This window comes from Balaenoptera ricei, chromosome 5 (genome assembly GCF_028023285.1).
Source record: "Balaenoptera ricei isolate mBalRic1 chromosome 5, mBalRic1.hap2, whole genome shotgun sequence".
In the NCBI taxonomy this organism is placed as follows: domain Eukaryota; kingdom Metazoa; phylum Chordata; class Mammalia; order Artiodactyla; family Balaenopteridae; genus Balaenoptera; species Balaenoptera ricei.
The window spans coordinates 48,385,409-48,409,191 of NC_082643.1; the positions used below are offsets into that span (position 1 = coordinate 48,385,409).

General features: G+C 41.3%; 1 protein-coding gene and 1 pseudogene across 2 annotated transcripts in view; both read right to left on the reverse strand.

Moving 5' to 3' along the window:
* Positions 1–783: 783 nt before the first annotated feature.
* Positions 784–3,981, reverse strand: LOC132366219 (Y-box-binding protein 1-like; annotated as a pseudogene).
* Positions 3,982–5,905: 1,924 nt separating this feature from the next.
* Positions 5,906–23,783, reverse strand: part of ANXA3 (annexin A3) — a 55,577-nt gene continuing 37,699 nt past the window's right edge. For both annotated transcript variants that reach the window (XM_059922791.1, XM_059922792.1), the window contains 7 exons: positions 23,313–23,392; positions 19,304–19,360; positions 18,858–18,951; positions 17,429–17,524; positions 12,656–12,714; positions 10,089–10,211; positions 5,906–6,408 (listed from right to left, as the gene is read on the reverse strand). In XM_059922791.1, coding sequence (XP_059778774.1) covers positions 6,349–6,408; positions 10,089–10,211; positions 12,656–12,714; positions 17,429–17,524; positions 18,858–18,951; positions 19,304–19,360; positions 23,313–23,392 — 569 coding nt within the window. In that variant the 3' untranslated portion in view covers positions 5,906–6,348. The remainder of the gene's footprint in view (positions 6,409–10,088; positions 10,212–12,655; positions 12,715–17,428; positions 17,525–18,857; positions 18,952–19,303; positions 19,361–23,312; positions 23,393–23,783) is intronic.

The window sequence follows — 23,783 nt, forward strand, 5'->3', positions numbered from 1 at the left end:
GATCTCCTGCCTTCTGCTGTTCACCAGTCACAGAGACCAGGACTCCTTCCAGCTTGCTCGTTGTCTCCCCTTCACAGTCTTCCAGGGACTAAACTTAGTGCATAACGAGATGACTTGAATGTACTCAGCCGGGTGATCCCTGGAAGAGTTAATACACATTTCATGTAAATGCAGATGGTGCTGGGAATCGTGAGAAACAGAGGATTAAACTAAATGATCCATATGTTCCATTAAGAAGGGTTTTTCAGCAACAGTAAGATGCCTGGACCGTGACAAACATTCTATAGACAATAAAGATGTTTCCGAACAATTCATAATTGTCCCAGTTATTCTGAAACAATTAAAATAGGTTTTGCCTTTGGGACACAGAGCCATGGGGTCCACTTTGAACTCGACCTGCCACCTTGTGGAAATTGGAGGCAATAAAAAACATGGCCCTTGAATAATACACTGTAATAATAATATGATCTGGGCTAACATTTTTTGAGGGCTTACCATACGCTAGGCACTATGCTAACCATCTTCTTTTTTTTTTTTAATTGAAGACCTTTATTAACAGGTGCTTGCAGTTTGTTGACATTTTTGAAAAAATCAGGCTGTAAACTTTTATTACAAATTAAAAATGAGGTTCTTAAAAATCTCAACTTGACCAGATATGAAACAATTTTAAAACCTTTAAAGGTGTATTGAGAAAAACCAGGCTTTTTTTTTTTTTTTTTTTTTTAAAACCACGTTTGTCATTACTAAAAAGAGACGTGTTTAGGTAAAAATAATAAAAACCCCATGCTGCATAGATAACGCAGATAGTTCTAGTTGGTCAACAGGGAAAAAGCAAGCAGTTTAGTCTTTAGTTCCAATCTTTTGTTCATTTCTTATTGCTGGAATTTCATATTCATTTCTTCTTGTTGGATGACGAAACCGGATGATGGTAGAGATGGTAAGCCACCATTTACTCAGCCCCGCCCTCCTCAGCGTCGGGAGAGGACGAATTCTCAGCTGGTAGATCTGCTGCTTTTGTCTCTTTGCCATCTTGTGGTTTAGGGTTTCCCGGGCGTCTGCGTCGGTAATTGAAGTTGAGGCGGTCCCGACGTTGAGGTAGCTGCTGACCTTGGGTCTCATCTCCTCGATTTTCCTTATCTTCTTCACTGCCGTCCTCTCTGCGCTGTCTTTGGCGAGGAGGGCCCCTGCGGAACGGTGGTCTATAACCCCGATACATATTCTGTGTCACTGGTCTACCTTGTTCTCCTGCGCCCCGGTTGTCAGCACCCTCCATCACTTCTCTCTGCACGGGAGGGTTGGAACGCTGTGCTCGACGCCCATAGGGTCTCCGCGTGCAGTAAGGTGGGCGCCTTCGCCTGCGGTAGGGCCGGCGCTGTCGGGCCCGGCCTTCGGGGGCCCCCTCCGATCCCTCCGTCTTTTCCCCACTCTCACTCTTCTGGTAATTCTGCTGGTAGTTGCGGGGAGGACCCCTGCGACGTGGAGAGCGTCTATAATGGTTATGCTCTGCTGCATATTTACCGCCTTGCGCTGGAACCGCCCCCGGGCCTGCATCGTTTGCTGCTCCGCACCCTTTTCTCCTTCAACGACATCAAACTCCACGGTCTCTCCATCTCCTACACCGCGAAGGTACTTCCTGGGGTTCTCCTTCTTTACGGCAGTCCGGTGAACAAATGCATCTTCCTCGGTGTCATTCCTGTTGATGAAACCACACCCGTCTCTCACACTGAACCATTTTGCTGTTCCCAAAACCTTCGATGCGATGGCCTTGTCGTCCCCGCCGGCAGGCGCCTCCGGTGTGAGGCCGCCCGGGCCGCCGCGCCCTGCGCCGCCGCTGCCCGTCGTGCGGGGCTTGGGGTCGGCAGCGCGGAGGGCGGGGGGCGGCGGGCGGCTGCCGGGTCTCGGTCTCGCTGCTCGTGGCTGCGGCGACGGTGACTGGGGCCCCCTGCGGCAGCTGCGGCCCCTCCCGGGCTGTGACGGTAGCTAGGCCGGCGGCAGCGGTGACACTGCTCGGGACTCTCTGGGGTCCGCTCTCCGCTCCCGCTCCCGATCGAACTCTGTGCTAACCACCTTTTAAATGTTTTCTTGTTTAATGATCAAAATAACTTTATGAGGTAGGAACTACCACTGTCCCCATTTTAAGGGTGAGGATTAGGTGACTTAGCAAGGTCAAGTAATTTGCCTACAGTCAACAGATCTGGGCAGCATGACCCCAGGGCCCGTGCACTAAACCACGCACTGTCCTGTGCCCTATACAGCCCCTCTCATTCTCATGTAGTGTTTAAACATTTAAATAAATATTGCAGTTCTTTGGAAGGGTCAGTAACAACCTTCCATCTTGAGATAACCACGTTCCATCGGAATCATCAGAAACATGCTTTTAGCAGCTACTAGCTGGCCCAATGCATAGGAGGCAAGAAGGTTGAGAGTAGAGGGGCTGGAGGAGAGCTTTCCTTGGAGTCTTTCATTATCTCAAAGTTCCTTTCTCTTTGCAGGGTTCTGTCCAGTGATCACCACTCCCTTCATGTTCTTATCTTTCTTCGTACTCACTCATGCACAAATACCATCTGACCTGGATCCTACACCTTGGTTCCCGCTGTGTAACCTTGGGCTAGCATCCTAACCTTTCTGAGCCTCATTTTCCTCATCTGTAAATGGCGATAACACTGACACATATAACCATGCTCTGAGAATAAATGAGATCTAAAATATCTAGCATAGTACTCAGCACGTAGTAAGTCCTTGATTCATACATACAACAAAAAGTGATAATTTTACTATCAATTCTACAATTCTACATCACGTTTGAATAGCGTTCAATACTTTTCACAGTAGCTCCAATCATTATTTCCTGTGCTCCTTACATCAACCTGGTGCAAATGGCAGGAAAGATCTACGACCCCACTTTACAAATAATTGTCATTAAGATTTGTCATGTACCTACTCTGACTAGGGAACTGGGCTAGGAATTTAGAGATGTATAACATTTACATTGACTTTCACAATGGTTTAGTAGCTATCCTGTTTTATGACAAAGTACACGGTGAATCCCTGGTGAGAGAATAGAAAACATATATATTGGTCTCTGCCCCTCATTCATGGCACAGAGCGCTTAAAACCCTTGTAATTTCCTAAGTGGTAAGAGCACGAGGAGTATCTTTTGTCCTAATATTTGGTCTTTGCTAGTGAGGCAACTCTGGGTGGGCTCCTGGATGAGGGCTGGTCATTGGAAAGACAAAGCCATGATTAGAAGCTTGGAATTTTCAGCCCTGCCCCTCATTTTCTTGAGAAGGGAAAAGGGCTGAAAATGGAGTTAATGATTGCTCAAGCCTATGTGATGAAGCTTCTATAAAACTCCAATAGTCTGGGGTTCAGAGAGCTTCCGGGTTGGTGAACACATGGAGGTGCTGGGCAGGGGGATGGGGGTTGGGCCTGGATGGGGCATGGAAGCTCCATGCCCCTTCCCACCCACCTTGCCCTACACATCCCTTCCATCTAGACGTTAATCTGTATCCTTTACCATATTCTTTTATTATAAACTTCTAAACGTAAGTAAATGTTTCCCTGAGTTCTGTGAACCACTCTAACAAATTGGTCACACCCAAGGTGGAGGTTGATGGAAACTCCAATCTTTAGCCAGTCAGTCAGAAGCACAGGTGACAACCTTGACTGGCACCTGAAGAGGGGGCTAGTCTTATAGGACTGAGCCCTTAACCTATGGGGTTTGGTATCACCAGGTAGACAGTGTCAGAATTGAGTTGAATTGTAGGACATCCAGCTGGTATCAGAGCATTGCTTGTTGGTGTGGGACCCACTCCCCATCCTCATCTCCACCCCAACCGCTGCCCAACATGGGAAATTGGTGATCAGAACCCGTTAAAGAGAAAAACCCAAGGCCTTCCTAGTTTTGTGTTTTTCCTCTTACACTCTGCCCCTTACTCACTGGAGATGAAGGCTACTTCTATAGCCATAGTGGGGCACCATCACTTCAAGAAGCACAAAGGGGAGGGATCCAGATAAAATGATGCTTCCCCTACTTCCCCCAGGGCAATTTTGTGGCCTCCTAGAAATTATACTTATGAATATATGACTAACACAATGGAGTGATATGTAGCAGTCAAAATAAAATACATGACATGCAACGCTATAGGTAAGTGCCTTCTACGTGCCAAGCACGTTCTAAACACTAGGGATATAGCAGTGAATGCAACAGACAAAAATCCCTGCATTCCAATAACTAAGTTCTCGGGTTGAAAAGAACAGTGGCCTTGGAGTGGGATAAATTCTAAGGCAAAATAGTGGTTAACAGCCTGGACACTGTGAGCTGGGCTGCTTGGGTTTAAATCTTGGCTCTTCCAATGGGCAAATTACTTAATTTCACTAAGCTTCCATTCCTGTATCTGTGAGTTAACGCCTACATTGGAAAGTTCCTTGAGGGTTAATGATTTATCATATGCTACACTGTTTAACATAGTGCCTGATATACAGTAAGCACTCAGTGAGCATTAGCAATGATTTATTGCTTGGTGAGACACTTACTAACCAAGTCACTTAAGCCAAAATCGTGAGGGCATACTTGACACCTGACCCTTTTGATTATTGTGTTCTGTCAATTTTACCTCCTAAATACTTCTTGAGTGTGTATATTCCCCCCCCCCCCACCTTTTTCTCCCTTGCCATTATCTTAGCTCAGACTGATGCTTCTAGTATTGATTAGACAATTAATTTGCCAAGTGGGCTCCCTGCCTTTAGCTTTCTTCTCCCACACATTCCTCTTCCTTGATCAAAAATTTGACCACATCATTTCCCGGACTGAAATCCTCCTTGAATGCTCCTTCCATGACTCTCCCTTGCTTGTAAACTCTTTAGCATGGTCTGTGAGACCTTCATAATCTAGCCCCTGCCTATCACCGGTCACCTCCCCTTGTACTCTAAGCCTCCACCACATTGGTCTCTCTCCCTAAACAGATTTTAAGCTCTTTGGGCAAAGGAAACGAGTTAGTTCCTCTGGTGTACCCAACACTTACTTAGCACAGGGTGTGTCACATGGTAGGTGAACTGAAGTCTATTGAAGAATGGTTGCAATGCTGTCATGCTCATTTTGATGTTGCTTGGTAATAGTAAATGATAACATGGTAATTGAACATTTGCCATGTCCAGGCACAGGGCTAAGTGCTTCATAGGCATCGTTTTACTTAACCTTTTTAAAAAAAAAAAAACAAACCTATGAGAGAGGTAAGTGCTGTTAAGATGAGAAAACTTTGGTTTAGCAGGGTTTCGTAGTTCCCAGCATCACAGAGTGGTAAATGGTAGGGCAGGATGTCAAAACCTGGTATGCAGATTCTAAATCCCTGTGCTTTGTTCCCATATGCATTTTGGAAATCTCAGAATGAGAAATAACTTCTCCATCTTTCTGAAAGGTCTCAGAAATGTTGACCAGTGGAATCCATTGATTAAAAGTTCTGCACATCACTATTTCTGTTTCTCATACAACTATCATTTCTATTTTAGTTCAGACTAATAACTCCAACTAGAATTTTTTACCTTATATATTTCCTTTTAGTCTAGGTATTTCATCCTAGGTCCCTTTCAACGGTGACATGAAAGATTTGTTGAAATGTGTAGTTTTGCCAACTTATTTTAGAGGAAAAGGATATCTTAGAAACTTGATTCTAAACAACCCTTCTGGGAAAGTAGTATTTAACATGAAACAACCACAATTCATGCTTGCCATTCAGATGGGCAGTGGTTAGATCAGTAGTTCAGCAGATGTTTTCTGAAATAAATTATTATGCGTTGCCACTGCTCTAGCTTGATCAGACGAGAAAGGGGAAGCCAGGATTACATGCATCTTTGTTTTTATTCCTTTCTTAAGGATGAATGTGATTAATAAGATGATAGACAAATGGAAGCAGCAACAGCTTTATAACAAAAACATGTTTTAAAATATCATTAGTTGTCGGTGCCAGGTACCAAACAATGCTGGTTGATGATAACAGCAGATTACCTTTTACAGAGGCAAGAACTTGTATTACACTGTTTTGCATTTAATGTTTTAGAACTGTACAAAGAGTCTCACTTCCAAAGCAGAAATATAATTTGGATAGTATTAGCTGATCCTTAATATCATTTAAAAAGTTCATTTATAAACGGCTACATTATGATGAGATGCTCTACGATAATAATCACTTTTTTGTTGTTATTATTATGGAACAATGAAAATTTCTGTTAGGAAAACAGGTTGCTCTTGACACTTGCTTGTGCTTGTAAATACTGCGAGAAAGAAGTAATTAGAGCTGTGGGAAAAGTCCGTCATGGGAGCAGGCAGCCTTTGGAAATGACATTCTTGACTCAGTCATCTCCTCCACAGATCTTTACGAGTGTGATTGCATAGTCTCCAGAAGTATCCGACTGCAAGGAACAGGACCGATGGATAGAAGGACAGACATGGCGTAAATAATGAGGGGACCATGAATGAATCAAATTGCACAGCACTAGGGGATTCACTGGCGTGTAAGGCTCATGACCTGTACCATTTAGTGAAATGCACCTGTAATTCCATCATCCATTCACACCTGAGTGTAATCCTGTTCCAGCCTAGCATCTTCTTTATAATATATGATGGATGATATATTATATATATCATATGATATATATATTATATCATATATTAATATATGATGGATGATATATATATATATATATATATATATAAAATATTATTATATATTCTTCCTGATATACTGCAATTACATTTCAATTTGGGTTTAAAAAAAATGAGTGCATCAATTACCTAATATTACATAATCTTATTTTTCTTACAAAACTTTAGAAAATTATAGTTTTAATAATATTTATATTAGTATTTATCAAACACTTGCTCTTCTAAGGGTTAACTACTTTAACCCTTATAATAACTCTGTACAGTAGATACCATAGTAGCTCCACCTAACAGATAAGTAAAACGAGAAAAACAGAGGTTGGGAAATTTGCCCCAAACTATATAGAGAATAAATGCAGAGGGAGGATTCGAGCCCAGTTAACCTGGCCCCTTAACACCAAACTATACTTCCTGACTTAAGAAAGTGAAATGAACTACATCCCCACAGAGTATGTTTCCCAGTTCCTCTCCCCTAGTCTAGCCAAAAAAGATCTTGGTTCAGGAAAGATACCAGGTGAGATTGAGACTTACAGTACAAGATGCCATGTTTGTTATGAGTTTGGCAGTTAGAAACCTGGGAGTCATCCTCAACTCCTTCCCTTCCTTTCTCCTCACACCAAGATGTCATACCAAGTCCTGTAAGTTTGAACTCCTAAATATCTTTTGAGTCTTTGCTCTTTCCTCCCTTTGTATTACCAGTAGCTTTGCATCACTATTTTGTGTTACAGTCAGAGCTACTCTAATATGACTAATATAGTAACTCATCACCCCACATCCCTTCTATCTTATGTCCAATTCATTGTCCACAGTCACAGGGATCTTTTCTAAATGGACTTCTGGTCATGACACTATGTGATTAAAATTTAAACACTTCAGTGGCCTCCCATCACTCTTAAGCAAGACAAAATCCTTAGACATTGTCAGAAAAAGTCCTGTATGATCTGGTCCCGCCAGCCTCAGTTTTCATTAATGTTTCCTCCACCACGAGGTCTTTCCACTTGCAACTCCTTCTGTTAGAAGGCTCTGCTGACCTCTGACCCCCACAGCCTTCGCCCTGTTAAGTCTAGTCATTTTTAGATCTGAATCATAACCTTCCTATCGGTCAAATCCTCCTGTTATGTGATCTTATAGCACAATCTCCTTTACATTGAACATGGTTGTAATTTTACATTTATTTCTAATTCCATAAGGATAGAAAACTTTTTTCTTTACTTATAATTTTAATCCTGAACGTGGCACATAATATACATTTAGTAAATATTTTAAATGGAATGAATGGAATACGAATTCTGTGATCTCGAGTCTCCCTTTCAACTGAATGCATACTGCCACTCAGATTTTATTTTTCCATATTCCCAAGGTAGACTCCTAATCAATCAAGTGCCTCATTAATTCTTACCCTCCTACTTATCATCATATATATGTTTCTAGAGCATTCCCCTTTGAGACCCTATTGACCAGCATAGCACCTGGCTCATACGAGGTACTTAACACATGCTTATTCACCTGAAAGGCAAGCTCAAGACCCATTTCCCAAGAAATATTCCCTATCTAATCCCAAACGTCTTTTACTCTCAATTCCTATACTACTGTCCTCTGTACCCCATAATCTAGTATTTAACTGCGTGTTGTTTCATATTATTTCTTTATGTCAGCCACTTTATTCTCTTTTTTAAAAAAAATTTCTTTGCATTTATAATCTCACATTTTAGTATGTACTATCAATATGAAATATTATTATGCAGAATACTGTGGTAACTCATTATCTTGTAATTGTTTTATTTATGCCCACCTCAGTCTCCACATAGATTATGAATTAATTGAGGGTAGCTATTATATTTTCCTTTAAAGACGCTGGAATTATGCTATTTATTAAATAGGTACTCAACTTGTTGATAAAGGAAATCTACCAAAAACTGTAATTTCATCCAACTTTTAAATTAAGATCCTATTATTAAGTAATAAGAGATACAGATTTGTTCTCACCTACTCTCTTCCTCTTCTCGTCCCCTCCAGTCATCATTTGAGAAAGGTGTTAATGAGCAGAGAAATGTCTAAATTAAAGGCGGAAGGAAGAGGAACCCAAGGCTGGGATGATATACAAAATGGAACTCTAGCTCCTGAATTACAGAATTTTAACCATCGAAAACATCCTATTCATCAGTCTTGAAAACGTAATGAGATTACTTGATAATGTATGTTAGGTGACAGAAGTGAAGAAACCTTAGATAATTTTAAATTACACACTGAACTTTGCAGCAATGGATTTTTCTTTTCTGTCAAGATACACGTTGCTTAAATGTTTCCTAATACAATAAGCCTCAATTACCCAGACCATGGAGCGGGGCAGGGAGAGCTACCAGTTAACTGAATTTCCTAGTTTGCCAAGGGTGAACTGAAGGCTTTCTTCGTGTTTCAACCTTGTTACTGGCAATCTTTATAAAATGTATGCCTCTCCTTTTCTGCCTTGGTAAAAACAATGTGGTTAACGTTATTGTATCTTTCCCTGTTGATTGAAACTATTGTAATGTGTCAGATCGATTCAAATTTCATTGAGTATGAGCAGTTGATGAAATCTGTGCTAAGCCCCAGGCACAGCCTGACAGCTGCCTTTTTGAATAAGTTTTCTGTTTCAACTTAGGCATGCATCTTTTCCTGCAAAGGTTTAGTGCAAAAACAACAGCTCTCATTAAAAAAAAAAAAAAACAACAAAAAACAGAAACAATCTTGGTGAATGAATCTAGTTGACTAACTGAGGTGCAGTGGAAGTCAATTGGTAATATTTACCAAAATTATGGATGTATTTACATCTGTCTCAGCAATCCTACCAACTCATGATAACTTATCCCTCAGATACACTTGTACCTTATGAAATTGTATATGCGTATTGCAGCGTTGTTTATAGTAGCAAGAAACCTGAAACATCTGTTGATGTGGTAGGTACAAATATACAAATAATGGAATGATATGCAGCTGTTAAAAAGAATGAGAAAGCTTCTTATATCCTGAAATAAAAAAAACTCCAAGGTACAGAACGATGTTATCTTTTGAGTCAAACAAAGAAGAAATTTAAAATACGTACTTTTCTTCTATTGTCAGAAAGAAAAACTGAAATAAATTAAAATACTGCAATATAAAAAATAGGTAAGCAACTTGCACATGCAATTCATAAAAGAAGAAAAATTAGTGGCCACTAAACCTGAAAAAAATGTTGAGTGTCTTTTATGTGCCTGGGATTTTAGAGCTGAAAAATAATCACTGTCTTTAAGGGATATTTTGTTATTACTCTTTTAAACTCAGGAAACACATTTACACACTGACAAGAGAGAGAAACCTAAGTCACATATCTCCATGTTTTGAGAATTATAAGGGAAAAAGGATGGGTAGAGACAGGCATGATATGTTTTGCTCTTTTTAAGAAGAGACTTACTTTAATTGCTGAATGTAGGGAATAGCCATACTGCTTCTTAAACTCTGCTCGAATGTCCAAAAGGTCAATTTCTGATCTGGAAACCATTATTCGGTTCAGAGTAAACTCATCAGTCCCAGCACCCTGTTGAGAAATGCAAGTGTCCACAATACCAATCTCATTGTTCACAAAACAACATATAGAGCTATATTTACAGGACATAGATAATGGTAAAATATTATCTGATATTGATATATATCAATTGATATATATCAATTGATATATTGATATATATCAATATATTGATATGGCAAAATATTCAACCACAGTGACTCTCCTTCACTCATTTTTCATCAAACATCATCATTCATTTATTCAAGAAATATTTATTGAGCACTTTCTCTGTGCCATCGTATTGTCAAATGCTGAAAACAGAGATGAGATGCCCCAGTTAAACTTTCAATTTTGTAAAGGATACAGGTGAGAAAATGGGCCATTACAATAAAACGTGACGTATGGGAACTACTGGGTACTATGGGAGCATATGCTCGGGAGGGCTAAGATAGATCAAAGATTAGGAAAGGTCTGTTTGAGAAAGTGGTATTTAAGCTGGGGTCTAAATAATCAGCCAGGGGAAGAAGGAATGGAGTTCTTACAGAGAAGAAAAGAAGTGTTCCTATACAGGAAACAGCATGTGTGATGGTTTAGGGCAAGAACATAAATAATAAGAAGGAACAGCAAGAAATGTGTCTAGAAAGGCCAGACTTTGTAAACCATGAAATGAAATTCGACTTTATCCCAAGTGTGAAGAACTACTGCAATCTGTTAAACATGAGAGTGTTGAGATCAGATCAGATTTGTGGTTTCAGAAAATTCCTTTGACAGCAAGTGTATGAAGAATGGACTGCAGGGTAAGAGTGGGATGAAGATAACAGAATAAGACTAGAAGCTTTGGGACCCATCCAGAGATGATTACATAATGAGAGAGAGAAGGGGAGAGACAGAGAGACAGAGACAGAGACAGAGAGATGATGATGATGATGGCCTGACCTAGAATAATGGCAGTAGGGATGGAGAAAATGGATAGATGTAAGAGATGCTCATAAAGGTTGATTGACAAAACTTAATGATGTATCATTTGAGGAGAATGAAGGAGAGGGAAGTGTAACATTTCTCGCTGAACAGCTAGGTGAATATTGACACTATTCATTTATTCATTCATTCAACAAATGCTTATTGAGCACCTCCTACGTGCCAGACATTGTACCCTGTGCTGTGCGTATGGTAGTGAACAACACAGGTGATATCTCTGTTCTCATGCAGTTTACGTTCTAATAGATGGAGCTGGACGGTAAAGACAATGAACAAGTTGCTCAAGTGCATGGTAATAAGAATGATGGGGGCTTCCCTGGTGGCGCAGTGGTTGAGAATCTGCCTGCCAATGCAGGGGACACAGGTTCGAGCCCTGGCCTGGGAGGATCCCACATGCTGCGGAGCAACTGGGCCCGTGAGCCACAACTACTGAGCCTGCGCGTCTGGAGCCTGTGCTCCACAACAGGAGAGGCCGCGACAGTGAGAGGCCCGCGCACCGCGATGAAGAGTGGCCCCCGCTTGCCGCAACTAGAGAAAGCCCTCGCACAGAAACGAAGACCCAACACAGCCAAAAATAAATAAATAAATAAAATAAATTAAAAAAAAAAAATGATGGCATGGAGTGTGAGTGAAAGGAAGCCAGCTGACTGGTGTAGTGAGGGAAGACCTCTCCCAGGAGGTGACATGTGAGCTGAGATCTCAGAGATGAGAAGGAGACAGCCATAGGCAGACCTGGAGGAGAGAGGACGACACATGCAAAGACACTGACATGGGAAGAGGCTCAGCATAGTCAAGAAACGGAAAGAAGGCTGATGTGGCCGAGGCGTAGGGAACAAGGCTGGGGAGGAAAGGTACAATAACTTCAGCGAGCTGGGCAAGGCTAGTTCCCGTTGGGGTTATCCACTGAGATGACTGAATGCAGCATGGGAAGCAAGATTGGGGTGGGAGGTGAGGTGAGGACAATGATGTGTTTACTTTGGACGCAGCTTTGTAGGAGCACGTGGACTTCCACAGGAAATGTCCAGGAAGAAACTGAAGTAAGCATCTTCTATGTGCCAGGCTCAGTATGAAGGTGTAAAGACATAAAAGAGCAAGAAGACCTCCTGAACAGATTCCTGGAGCTCCCCATCTAGCAGTGGCAGCCGACGAGAAAACACAGGGTTTCTGTATCGTGAAAGGCTGCTGACTCAGTTTGGTTTAAGTAAGGCAGCTTGAAAGGCTACTGGCTCAAGCTGGAGGTCTGTCATCCTAAAACAAGTTGACTGCCCACATTACTGTGAAGTGGGGGAAATGATTTACTCAACACTGCAGTGTACCTACGTCTATAATGATTAGGATACTCATTATCAACCAATGAGCCAAATTAGTAGACACATTAGCTACAAAAGAGAACTCATCAAGGTGGAAAAGAAATACGAAAGTCCATCAACATTAAGCAATATTTTTACATTCTCCTTGAGGGAAGTTAAGAATATATATGAAATTTCCAGACCAACCTTCAAAGCTTGGTGCAGTCTTTTAGCTAAAAAGGCAGGCGTGTTCCTTGCACAACAGACTGTTATAAAAAAAAGCAAAGTAATGTTCAGTTTCATTTAATAGAAATTGAGTTAATCTACAGTAATACGTTAAAAAAATTTTTTTTGTGAGTAAACATACCACTCTCCTCCTCCCCACTCCTGGCTTTTCTTTAGAATGAAAGAGTGAATGAATGCTTAACCTGAATTTCAAAGCCTTATAATGTCATATTCGCATGGAACTTTAGCACAGTAATTATCCTTAGCCACAGGGAAAATAAAATTACCTGCCAAAGAAACTCTCACAGCCGCTGACTCATTTCCAGATCCCAGACACACCAACACCTACGCTTACATTGATAACTCCCTAGGGTGTACCGTGGCTCCGTTTCTAGCATCTTTGACTGCTGATGAATAGCTTGGGTCTAAAGACTGCAGAGGTGTTGCTCCAAATAACTCATTAGGTAAGCAGGGGCACTGCAGCTCAGTTTAAAACCAGTTTTTCCAATGGAAAGATCTTCTCTTAAATGACTGGATTAGAATTTATAGGTTGATTAATTACATTAGAACCAGCACCTATAATCTAAATTCAGTCATCAAAAAAATACTACACTCTTCCAATTCTTTATTTTGAAATAACAAGTAAAGCAGAATAAGAAAAAGATAATAGGCAAAAACATAAGCATATTAATTATCCTTTAAGTAAAATGAAAACAGCCAGGACTAGAAAAGTCTGTAGAGAATAAATCTATTTATTGCAACACAATTATTTTTATCATCTTAAATCTGATCTCTAGGTAGGAATCTGACCAAAAGTGAATGAATTTTATAATGAATTTTGGAGAACAGAACAAGAATAGTGACTTTCTCATGATGCCTTTCAGACTCTCTTAAGGAAAGCTAAAAGCCCTTTTGTATAAGTGATTTAAGGGAAACAGAAAGAGAAATATATTAGAAACATGGAATCTGGGACAAACATGAAAACAGTTATAAATTTGAAGCTGTCTGAGAAGAAATCAAGGATGCAAATTGATATTACCTATTTTTTTCTCAAACTTATATTCAGCAAGCCTTAATCATTTGATTGAAAGTTTTATGCCCACTTTTAACCTATTAAGCTTTTCAATCATCTCCCTCACCCCAGACTAAATGCAGAGAATCCTTTCTTTTCATAACCCTTTACCTTGTTCTCCGCTTTATGTTCTTAAACGCACGATTTGTTCCTCATGAATATTTGGGGAGATGGTGGCATATGCAGTATAAGGAAGCTTGCTTTAAGACCCAACCCCAGCAGGGAAACTCAGGGAAATTCCTAAAAATCAGGGAGTCCACTGAAGTTCATTATGATGACCCAGGGTTCACAGTTGCCCGCTTCTTACCCTCTGTGTTCTCTTGACCAAAATTTACTCAGGCCTCTCCCCTCCCCCGCACAGGCCCCTGAACCCTAGCTTGGCCCCCAACCTGAGCAGGTGCTGAAATGCAGAACGTGTCCCCTTTTCAGCTGGTCCTGAGAACCAGCTGACACAGCGAGACACATTTCCTGTCAACCCCCAACGATTATGCCCCCTTGCTTGTCCAACTTCCCTTTGAAAGTTTCTGCTAAGGTCTGTTTATCTCCTCCCCATAAAAGAAAAGCTTTTTCTGTTTGATTTTCAGACTTTTGTACATTTCTGAGACTCAACTATTCTCCCTATTGAAATAGTCTCTTTGAATAAAGCCTCTCCTTATCTAAGTCCAGATGTGACAGCTAGCAAACTTCCTACCATGCATTTCTAAGATGTTAGAACTCAGATGGTTTTTCACGTCAAAAGCTATACGTTGACATGCTGTATTAGATTCCTTGCATATGAAATAGCCAGGGCAGGCAGATCTATCAACACAGAAAGTCAACTGGTAGTTGCCAGGGGCTGGGGGGTGGGGAGGAGTGGGGAGTGACTGTCAAAGGGCACAGGGTTTCTTTTGGGGCTGATGGAAATATCCTAAACTTAGATAGTGGTGACAGTTGCACAACTCTGTTAAGACACTAAAAAGCACTGAATTGCACACTTTGGGTGAATTTTATGGTACTTAAGTTATATCTCAATAAAGATTAAAAAAAAAACCTGTTGTATTCCAATGGTAGACTGAAATAGAAAATGAAAGTGTGACATATCTTGAACTTTAAATTATAAGGTCTTTCTTTTACTTGATAAAATCATGTATATTATAGCCCAAATTTAGTGTATAATTCAATGTCTATTTCCAAAAATGCTTCTTAGCTCAATGAAGTGAGAATTTGTACATCTCAACAAAGTTTTTCAAATATTACAGCAGGCAAGGTAAAAAGCAGCAAAATTGATGTAAAGATTAAAATATGAAATGGAGGGACTTCCCTGGTGGTCCAGTGGTAAAGAATCCGCCTTCCAATGCATGGGACATGGGTTCAATCCCTGGTCAGGGAACTAAGATCCCACATGCCATGGGGCAACTAAGCCCGCGCGCCGCAACTACTGAGCCCATGCCCTCTGGAGCCCGTGTGCCACAACTAGACAAAGAAAACCCGTGCACCACAACTAGAGAGAAGCCCGCACGCCGCAGTGAAGGGCCTGCGCACCACATCGAAAGATCCCACGTGCCGCAACTAAGACCCGATGTAGCCAAAAAAATTAAAAAATAAAAAACAAATAAAATAAATATTAAAAAAAAGAAATGGGAAAAAATTAACTGGCTATATCATTGCCACTGGAATATTCTCAGAGCTAATTATGGAGGTTGATCTCTAATTCCTTTTTTTTTTTTCTTGGCCATGCCACGCTGTATGCCTGTGGGGTCTTAGTTCCCCGAACAGGGATTGAACCTGTTCCCCCTGCAGTGGAAGTGCAGAGTCTTAACCACTAGACTGCCAGGGAAGTCCCTGATGCATAGAAGCTTTTTTTCCTTCTTGGCCTATCTTTTAGCAAATCAATCAGAGTCATATATTCTAAGCGGCATTTGGATCAACAGTCCTATTCTTGGCACTGAAGAGAGGCTCAGAAGTTAAATGAAATAACATATGTGGAGGAAACGCTGAGAATGGGGCCCAAGGCCCAGACTTTAGTGAGTGCTTGCTCCCTGGGATATTTTCTGCAATTTAAAATATCAATAGTTGAGCATGGACTGTGTGATATATGCAGGTTTCGGTCTCTGTTTACACTGCAGCACATTGGAGGGGTTGGTTGACATCATAGACTGTGGAGCCCAAGTGCCTAGGTTAGAATTCCAGCTCTACCACACTTTCCCTGGGTCACTTGGGGAAGGAACTTAACCTTCTGGTGCCTCAGGTTTGCCATGGGGGTAATAATAGTCCCTATCATGGGATTGTTATGAGGCTTAAATGGGTTGGTATTTGAAAAGAGGTTAGCACAATGCTGAGCGTATAGTAAGTGCCTGATGAGTGTTTATTTAAAAATACAATTTGAGGGCTTCCCTGGTGGCGCAGTGGTTGAGAATCTGCCTGCCAATGCAGGGGACACGGGTTCGAGCCCTGGTCTGGGAGGATCCCACATGCCGCGGAGCAACTAGGCCCGTGAGCCACAACTACTGAGCCTGCGCGTCTGGAGCCTGTGCTCCGCAACAAGAGAGGCCGCGATGGTGAGAGGCCCGCGCACCGCGATGAGGAGTGGCCCCCACTTGCCTCAACTAGAGAAAGCCCTAGTACAGAAACGAAGACCCAGCACAGCCAAAAATAAAAATAAATAAATAAATTTTAAAAAAAATACAATTTGAGGCACCCTAATGGGGAGTTCACCCTCCAGAGGTGGTAATTAACACTTGAAAGATGAATCAGAGGCTCACTCCGGAAGAGGCTACCCTTAGACATCAGCTATCTTTAACTCACCGTAGAAGCTATTAATGATCATGATGGATGTTAGATATGATTTTTCATTGGCGAAATGACAAGCTGTGTGGAGTACAGGTACTCCTACCCTGGCATTAATGGAGAAGCAGCCTGGAGCAAGCCCAATAGCCACCCCCAAATTGGATATTTAGGATTCTGAACAATTTAGGATTGTTCCTAACAATTTAGGATTGCTGTTTAGGATTCTGAACAATCCTGTGTGTGTACGAGCATTTAGATTTAACTGCCTGACTCTGACTAGAATGGTCACTGAATCCTGTCTTCCAAGAGTGTCTCATTTCTCTGAATGCAATCTTTCTCGCAAGGTGTTCTTTGGGTTCCTAAAAGCACAGACTGCAGAGACCTGATTGAGAAGACAGATCAGCTTATATAACCGTGTTTTTGTCTGCTTGTTAATCCACGTGTCTCTCCAGGAACGGATTCAGTCTGTGACTTATTTTCTTTTTGATATTGCCTGTTCGCGTCACCAAGAGGCAGGAGACCTGTAGTTCCGACCTGAGTTTAACTTTGGGAGGCCACTGCCAAAAATAACCAAATACGATGAATTACCAAATGGGCTTAGGTCTGTGTTTTCAACAGGCTCCATAAAAATGCCAGGAAGAATGCAATATTTTTATCTCTCAAGGAGTTTATGATCCAAACGTGGTAACAAGACAAATACAGAGTTAAAAGGCAAAGGAAGACCTAAAAAGATAACTTCTTCCGGCATCCATTTAACAATATTTGTTAAGCATATTGTGTGTACCGTGGACTGTGCTGAGGGCTATGAGGGGCATAAAGATGAAATCAGGCAGGATTCTGAGATGAAAAGAGCTAATCTTGAGATGTATTGAAAACAAGTGCAAAGTAACTCAGTTTATAAGCACTCAAGGGCTTACCTATGGCTAGCAGTAAGTCTTCAAAATGCCCAGACAATTCTCCTTTTATGCTGTCCTCAATGTCCTTCTGGCTGATATTTCTGTATTCATCAAAGGCTAAAAAAAAAACCCAGCACCACAAAAATATTTAAAGTATCCCAGTTGACCACACTTGAATATATTTTGGTTTTTGATTTGATATGCAGCAAATCAAGTTATTAAGTGGCAAGCTCAAAAACTCCTTTAAACCATCAAACACTCAGCACAGAAGTTTTTGGTTTTTTATTACTTTTAAAAAATGTCATCTACAATAAAACCTGAACTTCATAAGCCATTTTCTTCAATGATCAATCTCTCTCTCTCTCTCCTCGCTTCCCTCCCCATTCCCAGGCTGTAAGCATTTAAAATAGCCTGAAAGGTTAAAAGATAAATAATTTATCTAGTAAGGTGGGCTACTTTTAAATTAGAGCAGCACCTGGGAAACAATAATGTTTTCATGAGTCAAATATGTTTTAAATCCGCTAAAGAAATCTTAATTATGACGATTTCTTTGTGCTGAGTAAATCATTCCCTAAGGCAGCATAGCCTACTTCATACTTACTAGAAGGCATTCAAAGTACTTGATCAACATTTGCCCAAAGGCAAAACCTGTACCTACGTCACGGAGCACGTAGGCATACTTTGTAAGCCAAGTATGTTTTTTCCAAGTGGATTTCAAAAAAAGAAAATTTGGAGAGAGATCTAGGATTGTTTGGTTTTTATTTTTCAAATAAAGACATCAATAAAGCAACTATAATATACCACTGCCATTATTTTATAAAAAGGATGAAAATTTAATGCCCAGGTTTCCTCATTTTCCCGTGAACTCGGCATCAGCCTAGTCATTACTGTGGTTGTTCTCTAGACCAGCACTGGGAAGCCACAGTCAGATGTCCCTAGGAAGTGGAGATCTGGGCTTCTGGGTGCCGTTGCTTCCAGAATGACTCAGAGAGATGCATGAGTGAAGGGGTGGGTGCTTAGCTGTTCCGTGTAATAGTTGGGTCTGATAAAAAGAGTCCCCCCCCACCCACCCATTTACCTTCATATCAGAAAAAGCTGACTGTTAATCTGCATTAATGCATTAACAAAGACTCACCCGCAGTGCCTGGTTTTCCTGGAAAGTGGCTAACTGGGCAAGAGACGGGCTGGAAGCAGTGCAGTCAGGTTCCTCCATCCCACAGGAACACCCCTCTCTGCTCTCACCCCAGAGAGCTGCTCCTCTCTTCTCCCTGCCATCCGTCCCCCCCCCCCACCCCCGCAGCCCCCCAGGTTGTTTCCTGAAATGTTTGTACATAAAAATGGGCCAGCCTTCACGATTTTTAACTTCATTTCCCAGAACTGTGTATATTAAACCTCGAAATATTTGCAAAAACAATACAACGCAAAAAAGGATGATAATGCGAGTCCATACTCAGCTTCAGTTGAGGAAAGCTCCTTAAACACAGGATCTCAGTGAATGTATCTTCATCCGTGCCCCATCTGTTCTCACCAGCATTATAGAGAATCTATTGGACAAGGGAGAAGACTTAAATGTTACCACAGACCCAGTTCTGTCTCTTTCTGAGGAGGTGGAATGAGAAGAGGGGCAAGTTTATTTTACAGGTCATTGAGATCATCGATAATCCGTGTCTCTCACTTTTAGTGGATTGGAAATCTGACGGTTGTGTGGCAGGAGCCAGGGGAATAATATCCACCAGTGGGGAAGGCAGAAAGGTGGGGTCCGTGGATCCCCAGGTGTCAGGCTTCTCCTCCAGACAGGACAGGAGACAGCATGACCCCGGCTGGTGCCGTAGAAGTGAGAACACAGTCAGGAGGGAGAATCGTTAAAGGAGATGTTTTCTTTGCTCTGTTACCGACCTGGGCATCCTCTTTGGCCAGCTGCTCATCCACTTTCAGACCCTCATCTCTTCTGCCCTAGACAGGGGAGATAAAAGTGAGGGCAATCCTTTTAAAGATAAAAATTCCATCACTCGGCATTCCAACCAGCAGGGCATCTTAGAGCTGCTTCTTCAGTGGCAACCCCGCAGCACAGAACAATCAGGCGCTTGGGGCTCTCGTTCTGGCACTGACTAGCTATGAAATCTGTAGCAAATCACACAGTTTTCTGAGCCGCAGTTTCCTCCCCTGACAACTCAAATGTCTTAATGGAATCAAAAGACAAGCCACACACTGGGAGAAAATTATATGAAAACACATATCTGAAAACACATATCTGATACAGAACTTGTATCTAAAACATAAAGAACTCTTAAACCCCAACAATAAGATAATGAACAACCCAATTAAAAATGGGCAGAATATCTGAATAGACATCAGATACACAGATGGCAAGAAAGCACATGAAAAGAGGCTCAACGTCATATGCCATGAGAGAACTGAAAATTAAAACAATACCCCTACACACCAATTAGAATGGACAAAATTCTAAACAGTGACAACACCAAATGCTGGCAGGGATGTGGAGCAACAGGAAATCTCATTCCTTGCTGTTGGAAATGCAAAATGGGACAGCCTCTTTGGAAGACAGTTCGGCAGTTTCTTACAAAACTAAACATACTTTTACCATACGACCCAGCAATTGTGCTCCTTGATACTTACCCAAATAAGGTGAAAGCTAATGTCCACACAAAAACTTTGACATGAATGTTTACAGAAGATTTTGTTCGTAATTGCCAAAACTTGGAAGCAACCAAGCTGCCCTTCAACAGGTGAATAAACTGTGGTATATCCATACAATGCAATAGTACTCAGTGATAAAAAGGAAATGAGTTATCAAGCCATGAAGAGAGGCAGTCTGAAAAGCCTGCATACTGTATGATTCCAACTATAGGACAGTCTGGAAAAGGCAAAACTATAGAGATAAAGAGATCACTGGTTACCAGGCGTTCAGAGGGAGAAAGAGAGGGATGAATAGCTGGAGCACAGATGATTTTTAGGGCAGTAAAACCATTCTGTATGATACTGTAATGGTGGACACAAGACATTACACGTTTGTCAAAACCCATAGAATGTATAACACGAAGAGTGAGTCCTAATGTAAACTATGGACTTTAGTTAATAATAATGTGTCAGTTCATTCATTCATCATCTAATTCATCATCTAATTCTTTTATCATTCATTCATCATCTAATTCATTCATCAACTATAACCAATGTACCACACTAGTGCAGATGTTAACAACAGGGGTCACTGTGAGGGGGGAGGAGGGGCATATGGGAGCTCTCTGTAGTTTCTGCTGCATTTTTCTGCAAATCTAAAACTGCTCTAAAAAATAAAGTCTATTAAAATAAACCAAAACCTCAAAGATTCCCCACTAACTCTACTGTTGAAGGCTCTGTGGCTAAGTGCGTGTGCTTGTACACAAATAACTCAGCACATTATAGCAAGAGGGGAGACGGAGAAGGAAAAGAAGATTGCCTGAATTATTTTGCAAATTATAGGTGAATGAAACATTTGGCTATAATACTTTAAAAATGCATTTGTTCCAATCCAGTGGTTACCAGCAGGGAGAGGGAAGGGGAGAGGGGCATTATAGGAGTAGGGGAGTCAGAGGTACAAACTATCAGGTATAAAACACGCTCTAGGGCTTCCCTGGTGGTGCAGTGGTTGAGAGTCTGCCTGCCGATGCAGGGGACACGGGTTCGAGCCCTGGTCTGGGAAGATCCCACATGCTGTGGAGCAACTAGGCCCGTGAGCCACAGTTGCTGAGCCTGCGCGTCTGGAGCCTGTGCTCCGCAACAAGAGAGGCCGCGACAGTGAGAGGCCCGCGCAATGCGATGAAGAGTGGCCCCCGCTCTCCGCAACTGGAGAAAACCCTTGCACAGAAACGAAGACCCAACACAGCCAAAAATAAATAAATAAATAAATAAAATGAGTCATAGATTAAAAAAAAAACAACAAAACACCACGCTCTAAGGATATATTGTACAACACAGGGAATATAGCCAATATTTTATGATAACTATAAATGGAGTATAACCTTTAAATAGTGTGAATCACTATATTGTACACCTGTAACATATAATATTGTAGAGCAACTATACTTCAATATAAATAAATAAATAATAAATAAAAATTTTAAAAATGCGTTTGTTCCTATTTGCAAACATTAGGTCTTTGTATGCCTGCCTGATTTTTTTTTTAAACCACTCTTTTTTTTTTCTTTTTAAATTTATTTATTTAATTTATTTATTTTTGGCTGCGTTGGGTGTTCATTGCTGCACGTGGGCTTTCTCTAGTTGCGGCGAGCGGGGACTACTCTTCCTTGCGGTGCGCGGGCTTCTTATTGTGGTGGCTTCTCTTGTTGCGGAGCACAGGCTCTAGGCATGCAGGCTTCAGTAGTTGTGGCACACGGGCTTCAGCAGTTGTGGCTCATGGGCTCTAGAGCGCAGGCTCAGTAGTTGTGGCGCAAGGGCTTAGTTGCTCCGTGGCATGCGGGATCCTCCCGAACCAGGGCTCGAACCCATGTCCCCTGCACTAGCAGGCAGATTCTTAACCCCTGCGCCACCAGGGAAGCCCCGGCCTGCCTGATTTTTGCATGATTTCTTTTCTCGGTTTCTTTCAGTGCTGCTGCTACTCTGCTCTAACTAGTTATCCCTAGTTTGCTGTCTTCTTGTCCTCCTTTCATCATTCATTCTGCTCCAATAATAAAAATGCTGATGATCACTGGTATTAATTACAAAAAGCCAGCACCACCACGTATTGATAACTTTCTCTGTGCTAAGTATTTCACACTCTTTCTCTCTTAATCTTCACAACACGCTCTGAGGCTGGTACTGTTATTATTTTAACTGTACAGATGTGAAATGAAGGCTTTGAGGCTTGACTTAAAGTAACTCGTCTCAGCGTATAAAGCTAGCAGGCAGCAGAGGAGCACAAGACTCCAGGTCTTATTCTGAAACCCTTCCCAGAAGCCTTGCTCTCCACTGCCTTCTGGGGGCGTGTGTGCTCACACGCACACAAGCAGATCTGCACTTATGAGTACAGACCTGTGGGATCGTATGTTTGCAGCGATACCTCATCAGTTTGGGTTTGTAGGTTCAAACGTCATAAGGTTGTCACCACTGGAAACTGAAACCATAATTAGGATAAACTGTTCCTTAGTGGCATGATGCCTCACTTTGCCAAGTGCTGCTTCAACCCTCAGGCTGGGATGGTTGCTGGGATTTTCTCACACATTAAGGGCTGCGTAAATCAGCTGAAAGAGGCTGTTGAGATGGGGCTTAAATCATTTCCTCTCTTACACACACCTATGACTCTATCTCATCCTTGACCTCACCGCCTTTTTTATAAAACCAAGAGCGTCCTAAAAAGAGACGGCAAGGTGTGGTCTCATTTGGTCACATGGTGATGAATGGCTTAGCAGCTCTTCCAAAGGGGGCAAGGATGCAGTTCCAGCAAGCCACATTTTTTTAATCCTGAGACTGATATACCCATCTCTGAAGATAATTCATCTGTATCATGCTTCCTACTTAATTTAAGTGCCACCAAAAGAAATATATATTCTTTCGAGTCCAGAAGAAAATCAACATGTTCTTAAAAATGAAGACATAATGGAAATGAACAATTATTTTTCTTCCAGATGAACATGCAGAACATCTAATGTATTATGAAACCTGATCAAAATACGTTTAATCCATATACTGACCAAAACAAGATTTTTTGGTTGCATCACTATGTTATACCTTTATGAGGATGGTTAAATATTATACTGCGTGGTGGCAATGCAAATGTAAGATGAACAAATCATTTCAAAAGGAAAACTGCAATCTCATCGTCTCACTTTGGTTATTTTCAAACACCCTAGAAACTATTATTGACCATGCAGCTTATTGGGGACTTCAAAAGTAAAAAATAAAACCTTACATCTGCCAAAGTCAACAGAGCTTTCCGGAAGTCACCAGATGTTTCAGAACTAATTTCATCTCCAAGACTCTTCTTATACACTGAAACCAGATAAGATTGAAATTAAGCCTTGATGAACTAAAAAATATCATTGTAAAACACAGAAAAGCTTAAAATGTCAACATTGGCAAGGAATGAGTACCTGATAAAATAAATCTTGTTTCTTCTTTTTTAAAAAAATTTTTTAGTGCTCTTCTGATATGGATACATTCTTCTTGTAACTATTACTGTAGTGTGTGGTGTGATAGATGCACAAGAACAGAAACAACTGCCATTCTGGATCAAGTCATGGTTCATTTTATCTGACAAAGGCACTAAGGAAGGTATAGTGAGAAAGCTAGGATGGGCAAGCTGTTAGTTTGCCTTCCAATTTCTATTATGTCCGCCTTCCATAGGAGTAGAACCCTGGCCTTAAGCAAGATATAATGTACA